The following is a 9249-nucleotide window of genomic DNA, read 5'->3' on the forward strand; positions in this document are numbered from 1 at the left end:
ATCCCAAATATACCCCAGGGATGTGTCCATGGAATAAATCCCAAATATACCCCAGGGACATGTCCATGGAATAAATCCCAAATATACCCCAGGGATGTGTCCATGGAAGAAATCCCAAATATACCCCAGGGATGTATTCCCAGAGTGACCTGGGAGCATGGAATAAATCCTGAAATATTCCCCATGGATGTGCTCATGGAGCAATCTGGGAATAGCTGGACACGCCAGGAAGGAGGACAGCCAGTTTTAGGCGCCCTCCATCCCAACTCCCAGCATTCCCTTGCTGTTTTCCCCTTCCAGCTGGCAGGAAATTCCTCCCACGCCACTGTTTTAAAATATCCCTTCCTGGACACTTTTCCAGCCCATTTTTGGCTCTCCTTGGAGCAATCCCTGTGCCAGCTGGGATTGGGTGTGGGGGAACCTGCACCCTCCACTTAGGAAAAGGGATTTTTCAATATTATTTAAAAATCCCAAACAAATCAAACTTCTGGGATACTCCCTGGGAATGTGACTGCTTTCCAAAAGTTCCCATCCTGCCTAAGGATTACGGGATTTCAGGGATTCCCTACCCAGGGACTGTGTTCCCTACACGGACTATGGAATGCACTCATCCCTCGCTGGTTTGACTCCAGGGAGTCAGGGAATGGTTTGGAATGGAAGGGGAACTAAATCCCATCCCAATCCATCCCATTCCAGGGCAGGGACACCTCCCACCATCCCAGGCTGCTCCAAGCCCCATCTAACCTGGCCTGGGACACTTCCAGGGATCCAGGGGCAGCCACAGCTGCTCTGGGAATTCCAGCCCAACCAGGAATTCCCAATTCCCAATCTCCCATCCATCCCTGCCCTCTGGCACTGGGAAGCCATTCCCTGGGTCCTGTCCCTCCGTGCCTTGGCCCCAGTCCCTCTCCAGCTCTCCTGGAGCCCCTTCAGGCCCTGCAAGGGGCTCGGAGCTCTCCCTGTGTCCTTCCCTTCTCCAGGGGAACATTCCCAGCTCTCCCAGCCCGGCTCCAGAGCCAGGATTCTGACTGGATTCTAAAGGAATTAACCCTTCCTGCTCCGTATCCATTTCCTGTCACAATTCCCACAACAGCCAAAGCAGGTATTCCAGAGATCAGAACAACTCGGCACTGTCACATCCCTTGGGAAATCCCCTTTTCCCTGTCCCTGCTGCACTTCCAGCAGTGCCAGAAATCCCAAATAAACCCCATCCTACCCCCCTCAGAGCTCACATTCCCTTTCCCAGCCCTGCCTGGATTATCCTAAGGAATAATCTTTTTTTTTTTTTCTGACAGATGGATTATTTTAAATTCCATTTCCAAAGCCATAGTTATTCCTTTTGGAGCATCCAGTTTCCAGGGCATTTTCCAAGTGGGGAAAAAAACACTTGGAGAATTTAACAGGAAACTAAAAATTGCAGTAATTCCATAAATAAAAATAAGGTTTAGGAATAAATCAGGTTTTCCTTGACTAAAGCAAACCCTTGGAGCTGTAAGAGATTCCCGCCAGGAATTATTATTGTTTTTCCCTAATTAAAAGACACTCCTAAAAGGAGTCATTAAAGACCCATCAGCAACAAGAAGCAGCCAGAAGAAAAAACCATGGATTTTCCCCAAATAATCCAATTATACCCCATGGATGCTCCTCCTGGAAATGCCTCTGAGAGCAAAACCGCTGGAAATCCTTTCCATTATTCTTTGGGATAGTGCTGGAGCTGGATGCAGGTGAGACAGTCAGACACGATCCAGGGAAAGCAAAGGCACTGGGTAACGTTTTTGAGGATTTGGGAATTATGGGGGCTTGGGGTTATTTTTTGGGATTTATTTTTTGGAGGTTATTTTCATTATTCTGGACCAATCCCACACCTCCTCCCTCCCACTTGGTGATAAAATCCTGGATGCAAGAACAGCTCCAGGAACATCCCTGTGCCTCACTCCAACCCCAGTCATCTCCCACGCCATGACCTGCTCCCGGTGCTTTCCTGACTGGAGATATTCCCGAATCCCGCTGGATAACGGCAACTTTGGAGCTGCAGGAACCTCCCCCATCCCTTGGCTCTCTCAGCTCTCAACTTCCCACAGATTTGTTCCCTCAGCCGGGATTTGAACCCCTTTGCTATCCCTGATAAAGTGACACAAAATATCCCTGGATTTTCGGTTGGATTTCCTTCCAGAGGCTCTAAATCCCAGCAGACAGCAGCAGGTGATTCCCTGGCCTTCCCATGGCAATATCCCGATTTATTTCTGTTCCTGACCCCATTAATTCACTGGTTTAGGGTGGGAAAGGCACATTTTTCATGCTTTAACAGTGCCTGCCACTCTGCTCCAGGGATCTCCTCTGAAACATGGAAAACCAGGGAAAAGAATTCCCGCACAGGGGCCTAGGCACATCCAAGGAGGAATTTTAGGGGTTAAAGCACCAAAAAATATGGGAATCTCCTCATTTGAAGCATCCAGGCTCAGGAAGGGAACAGAGCCTCTGATTTTCCTGCAAAGGGAACAATTGAAGTCCAGAGGAATGGCCTGGAAAAGCTTTCAAATTCCCTGGAAGAATCTGCTTCCTAATAACCTTCAGAGGGGTTCCTGGCATGGCAAATGGTCCTGGTTGAATGGAAAAGAGAGGAAAAGGGGGGAAGGGGCATTCCCAGGATGTGCTGTGGGGACCAGGCAGGAATCCCAGGGGTTATTCCCAGAATTCAATCCATAAATTTGGACACATCAGAGGAGTTCAAACATTCCCATTCCCAACATCCTTTCCAGCCATTCCTTAGCAAAGCCTCAATTTCCCACTTTTCCTTTCTATCCCAAGGGCAGTGACTGAATGGATTTCCCTCCGAGGTGGGGCACACACCTATCCCAGCAGGAATATCAGCATTTTCCGCAGGATGTGGAATTCCCCTGGCACAGACCCAGAATTCCAGCCAGAACTTGCAAGTCCATGATGTCACCATTCCCAAAACGTCTTTAAAACGTATTTTTAATGTCATTTTTAAACATAAATTTACATCAAATTCCCACTGGGCACCTCGTTTCTTCCATGAAGGAATGACTAAAATATCTGGAATTTTGCAGGGATAAAAACCCCCCAAAATTAAAACATTTCATGCAGCAAAAAAGCCCCAAAACACCCCGACGAGGCTTCCCCAGATTTTAAGAATTCCATTTAACCCATGACTTGCAGGCCAGCTAAAGCAGGAGCTCCCTGAAGGAATGACAGCACAAACAGGGGGGAATTTTTTTTTTTTTGGGAAGAGAAAAGGAAGGAAAACAGGAATTACCCTAAAGGACATTTCAAGATTCTCGCCACCCCAGATATCCATTCCTGCATCGTAAGTTCCTATCTCTTCAAAGTAGCTCCTGTCAATAGAAAACAGGCCACCAGCCATAGTTGGGGTCCTGGGTGGGAAACAAACAGGAAAAAAACAAAGGAAAACAGGGGGAAAAAACAGGGAGAAAGGAAAGAAAAAAGAAAAAAGACCTTTTAAAGGAAACTCTGGAATTTACAGCACATTTCACTGCCTCACACATTGCAATTCTAGGGAAAACAAGGGGAAAATGAGAATTTTAATTGGATTTTTCCTGCTCTTCCCCAAAATCTACGGAATTTGGGCCCAGCCACGCTCCAGGGCTGCCCCCATTTCCATGGATTATTTCAGGAGAACTGTGAGGGTAAAGTGGGTGGAATTTGGGCCTCCTCAGTGAACAGCTCTCCAATTCCAGTTGGGAATGCTTGGGAGGAGTTGGATGGAAAGAAGAAAAGACCTTTTAAAGGAAACTCTGGAATTTGCAGCAGATTTCAGTGCCTCACACATTGCACCACACAGCAATTCTAGGGAAAATAATGCGAAAATGAGAATTGAAATGGATTTTTCCTGCTCTTCCCCAAAATCTACAGAACCTGGGCCCAGCCACACTCCAAGGAGCAATAAAGACAATTTTAATTGGATTTTTCCTGCTCTTCCCCAAAACCCACAGAGCTCAGGCCCAGCCACACTCCAGGGTTGCCTCAATTTCCATGGATTATTTCAGAACTGTGAGGGTAAAGTGGGTGGAATTTTGGGCCTCCTGAGTGAGCAGCACTTCAAATCCAATCGGGAATGCTTGGGAGGAGTTTAATGGCTTGGCTTTGCCTCAGAGGGAGCCCAAAACGGCAGCAAATTCCCAGGAAAACCTCTCCTAACAGGATTAGAAATCCTTACAACAGGCAAATCCCCAGTGCTTTGTGTGGGGATGGCCTATTTCCCTGGAAATGTCTGCTCCCTGCTTTCCAGCACCCAAAGCCTACACGACACAGGAATGCCCAGCCCAGCTGGTGGGAGCACAGGGATTTGGGAGGGAACAACTCAATCCCAAATCCCAGCTTTCCTCTGAGTTGTCCCAGCACAGCCAAAGGGGTTGGGGGCTCGGCTCATCCCAGCGCCATCTCCTGAGGTCCCAGCATCCCTAAACCTGTGGGATTTGGTGGTGAGGACCTCTGGGAGCACTGAGGTGTCACAGAATCCTGGAATGGGTTGGGTTGGAAGGGATGTTAAAGCCTATCCCATTCCATCTCTGCCATGAGCACGGACACCTTCCACTATCCCAGGTGATTCCAACCTAGCCTGGAACACTTCCAGGGATCCAGGGGCAGCCACAGCTTCTCTGGGAATCTGTGCCAGGGCCTCCCCACCCTCACAGAGATGGATCAGGGATCAGCCACATTCCCATGCTCAGCTTCCAAACCGAGGCCAAGCGGGTGACCCTGGATTGGGAGCGTGACTCCAGCCCAGCCCATCCCAGTGCCACCACAGCAGGACCAGTAAGGGCAGCTGGCAGGCCAAGGATGAGCTCCTCCCTCCAGGAATTCAGCAGCCTGCTTGGGAAGGCAGTGGGAATGTCAGAAACCCAGGTGCAGCATTCCCATCAGCAATCCTGCCCACATTCCCTCAGCTTCCAGGGGAGCTCCTCTGGATCCTGCCCTGAGCAAACGCTGACACACAACAAACTCCCAGCAGCAAACACTTCCTGAAAAATGCAGGAAAGAGCTGCCAGAGGGACTCCATGGGAGGTGCCATCCATGGAATTGCCTGGCATGGATCAGATCTCCCTTCAGAAGCTTCCGTGTGTCCCCCAGGGAACGTGGACTGGCTGCAGAATTCCCTGCACACAGAGCCCAGCGGTGCTCCGGACACAGCCCTGCCACCGAGGGGTCCTTATTTCTTCTCCAACTCCACAAATCCAGGGATTTTTGCCTGCTGTGTATTTCCTCTTCCACAACAGCTGCCCATCATTCCCCCTAAGAATTCCCACCGTTTTTCAAGGAAAACCCACCGTCCCCAGCGCTCACCTTCCTCCCCTGCCCTCAGCACCAAAGCTCAGTGAATTCACCCGGACAGGGATACCCCACTGTGACAAGGCCTAAGGATTGGTAACATCTCCAGAGCCGGAGTTATCCCAGTGACAACGGAATTTGCAGCATTCACATGGAATCAGATAAAATCCTGAGGTGCAGCCAAAAGCAGGGAATAGTCTTTGTTATCCAGAAAAAATTCCCTAAAAAGCCACTGCCACAAATCCCTGGGGGCTGCTGGACCTTTGGAGCACGACACCAACCCCTGAAATTCTGCACGCTCCAAGGCTCAGGGAATACCTGCACTCCAACCGCAGCTCCTCCTGAATTTCTGGAGAAGACACATTCCAAGCGATCCCAGTGGAAGTCAGAGAATGGAATATCTGCCTGGAGCAGCTCTGACTCCAGAAGAATCTTTAATTCCAGGGTTTCTCCTGGATGGCCCCTCAGTTTGGAATTTCAGCAAAGACTCCTCAGGAACTGCAAGGTTCCGATGCTCCTTCTGTTCCTGATCATTGCACGGAATTATGGAATCATGGAATGCTTTGGGATCAAAGGGACCTTAAAGCTCCTCTATCCATGGGAAGGGACACCTTCCACTATCCCAGGTTGCTCCAACCTGGCCTTGGCCATTCCAGTGATGACATTCCAGCCTGCTGTAGGTGGTAAAAAAACTGGAAATACATCCAAAATCCTCCAAGGAATTCCAGGATCTGACCAGCACCAACTTCCATGGCCTCATCCCCATGGATGCCCTGACCTGAATCCAGTGCCTGGGCCAGTCCCCATCCCAAAAACTTCCCACCTCCATCCAGCTCCTCTGAGCGTTGGGAAAGGCTCCAGCTGCCTCACAGATCCTGGGATTCCTTGGGATAGAATCCCATTTTAGATTATTTTGGGGAAAGGCCATTCCCACCTGGTGTTCATGGTGGGCAAGGGAGAAGAAAGTGAGGAGCAAAGGGATCTGAGGTTGGGATTAAAACCCGGGAGAAGGAATAGGGGCAGAGTGGTAGAAATGGGGAGTGTGAAAAGCAGGAGCAGCATTCCAGGATGGAATCTGGCTCAGCACGGAGCTGTCCAAGGTGTCCCCGCTCAGCACAGCCATTCCCTTTGCCAAAAGCACGGCAAACACTCCATCTTTTCCAAGGGATGCTGCAGCTCCTTCCCGGCCGTGCCGCAGCACAACGAGCCCTGGGATGTGCACAGCAGAGCCATGGAATTCATTACCCTGTCCCACTAACCCTGGAGATTCCAGGGAAAGCAGATCCATGACTCAGGATGGATCAGCTCCTGAAATTCCCCTGGCAAACCTTCCGGCACTACCCAAATCCATGGACCAAAATGGGTCAGGGACCCTTTCCCAGGAGTTCAGCACTTCCTGCCTTTAATTCCACCAGGGTTAACGGGATAATTCAGGGAATGGGATGGCTCAGCTCTGTCCAGCCCCACCACCAGCTCTTTTTCGGAATCCATCCTCATTTTTTCCATAAAAACCCTTCTCCGATAACAAATCCCACATAAATAAGAAATCCCATCTAAAATATTCCATGGTTGGATAATTTAAGAGCTACAATCTGAAATTTAGGGAGCAAAGGTCAGGATTTATCCCTGTTCCTACAGAAGAAAAATTCTTTGGAGTGGAATTTGTGTGGATTACATGAATTTGAGATGGTCCAGAAGCAGAGTTTGGGTGCAGCAATTCCAGAACAGACACGGACAAAGGGGAATCCAGGGATATTCCTATTTCCTCCCAGTTCCACTGATTACAAAGCAAAAGGATGGATAAAAACGAGGCTGGAATGACATTACAGGACAGGGAAAGCAACATGGAATAAAAACTGAACTCGGAATTTGCTTCTAAGTTGTGGGGTTAGGCTGGGCTTTATTCCATCCCTCTTTTTCCTGGAATATTCAGTGGCAGCTGCCGAAACTCTTTGTGACAGGGGTGAAATACTATTTTTGTCATGGAATTGTTGAGGTTGGAAAAGGCTTCCAAGGTCATCGAGTCCAACCTATTCCTGATCCCCACCTCCAGGGATGGGGACTCCAAACCTCCCTGGGCAGTTCCAGTGCCTGAGCACCTTTTCCATGGGGAAATTCCTCCTGATATCCAACCTGGCACAGCCTGAGGGTGGAATGCAGCTCTTTGGATGTGGAATTTGGGGTTGTTCCCCACACCTCAGGGCCGATGAACACAGTGGAGCTGTTGGGTTGGACTCGATGGCTTTTCCACCCTGATAATTCCATGATTCCGGCATTCTCTGACACCAAAGACTGAAATGCCTGGACTAAAGCCCAAGACTTTGGATTTAATCCAGCCTAAAACACCAACCCTTCACTCTCAGCTCTTTGTGGCAACTGTGGCACAGGTGACATTCGTCCCTCTGCCCCCTTTGCTTCCCAACACCGATTTTATCCAGAGAATCCCCCAAAATTCCAGGCAAAAACTGATGGGGGAAAAAAAAGGAATTTTAAAAAAAACCTTTTTTTTTTTTTGGTTGATTTATTGATTTTAAAAGTCAATTCTGTGTCTGAGCCAGGACTACTTTTGAGCCCTGCTCCATTTCAAGGTAAGGAAATAAAAACTGGGATTGCATTCCTTTGAAAATTCCCTGTGCCCAGGAATGGGTTCCGGAGAGCCAGGATGGATGGAGCTCAGCACGGCTCTGCAGCTCATTAGGATAATTAACTTTCCCAATTTCCGTGCACACCTGAGCTGTAATCAAGAGCTGCTGGCCTGATCCACAGCCCAGGGGGGAGATTTTGGATCAGGAGGAAAACAATTCCTGGGACTCCAAAACAGCCTCTGATGGCCAGGGCCTGCCTGCTTTTCCTGGGAATAAACCCCAAATCAGCCTTTCCCTGATTCCAGGCTTTCCAGGACAATCAGGGACACAAATTTCAATTTGGAAAGGTTCTTCCTGCCCTTCCATCCCTTCCTTGCCTGGACACACTGACCCTTGAGCTGCCCCTCCCTCCACCTGCCCGCTCCAGGCATCTGCAGGACAGGAATTCCACCCACTTCCTGGATTTAAAACCATTCCATGCACTCGGGAAACCTTTCTTCATCCTTTCTGGAACTTTGCAGGAAGCCCCAGCAGCCACTGGAGCTGAGCAAACATCCCATGGCCAGGAATTTATTCCATTTTTTCCCTTTCAGCTCCATTTCCAATCCTGGGAGAGGTTTTGTTCCACTCTATGATTCCAGCAATTAAATGGAAGAGGTCAGGACACGCTCTTGGATCATTTTTCCCTCAGGGTGCTCTGTTATCAATCCTATTTTCCAAGCAATAAACCAGGAATTTAAGTGCAAATCACCGGGGTTCTACACTCAAAAAAGCTCTGAAAACCTTTGGAATATCTGCCTTAAATTCCCAAAAACCAGGAACAAAAATCCACTCACAGCAAATTCACAGAGGGAGCTGCGCAAGCAGGAACATTTGCAATTCCTGAACGTTGGGAAAAGATGGAATGGGGTTTGCCAGCTCCGAGCCCCACGCTGCAGCAGCAAGGACACATCAGGATGGGGCCTTCCCTGCGGTTCTGACTGCGATCCTGCAGCGGGATTTTGGGAATCAGGGGGGATTTTGTGGGAACAGAGGGGCACTGACCTGACAGGCAAGGTCCTGTCCCCTTTCCTGCGCTCCATCTCCCTCTGGGGCACGGGATACCAGCGGAAGTTCAGCTTCCAGTTGAAGCCTCCGTAGGTCATGTCCGAGCCCGCCATGTACTCGAAGGTGTCGTCGCTGATCACGTCGATGATGGGACACACCACGGTTTTCCTGGGAAAAGAAACCGGGAATCTGGGGGTTATGGTGGTGTTTGGTCACAGTGGGAGGTGGGAGGGGTTGGGGGGTTGGCTGGGAGGGAAAGAAAGGGGAAAAAGAGAAGGGGAAAAAGAGAAGGGGAAAAAGAGAAGGG

General features: G+C 49.4%; 1 protein-coding gene across 6 annotated transcripts in view; it reads right to left on the reverse strand.

Moving 5' to 3' along the window:
- GALNT13 (polypeptide N-acetylgalactosaminyltransferase 13) overlaps nt 1–9249 on the reverse strand; it is a 50264-nt gene that overhangs the window by 18776 nt on the left and 22239 nt on the right. For all 6 annotated transcript variants that reach the window (XM_042040741.1, XM_042040740.1, XM_042040739.1 and 3 more), the window contains 2 exons: nt 8940–9110; nt 3278–3395 (listed from right to left, as the gene is read on the reverse strand). In XM_042040741.1, coding sequence (XP_041896675.1) covers nt 3278–3395; nt 8940–9110 — 289 coding nt within the window. The remainder of the gene's footprint in view (nt 1–3277; nt 3396–8939; nt 9111–9249) is intronic.

Source organism: Corvus kubaryi, unplaced genomic scaffold (assembly GCF_017639235.1).
Source record: "Corvus kubaryi isolate FWS band 111438036 unplaced genomic scaffold, C.kubaryi_AGA036_p1.0 37396, whole genome shotgun sequence".
Classification (NCBI taxonomy): Eukaryota; Metazoa; Chordata; class Aves; order Passeriformes; family Corvidae; genus Corvus; species Corvus kubaryi.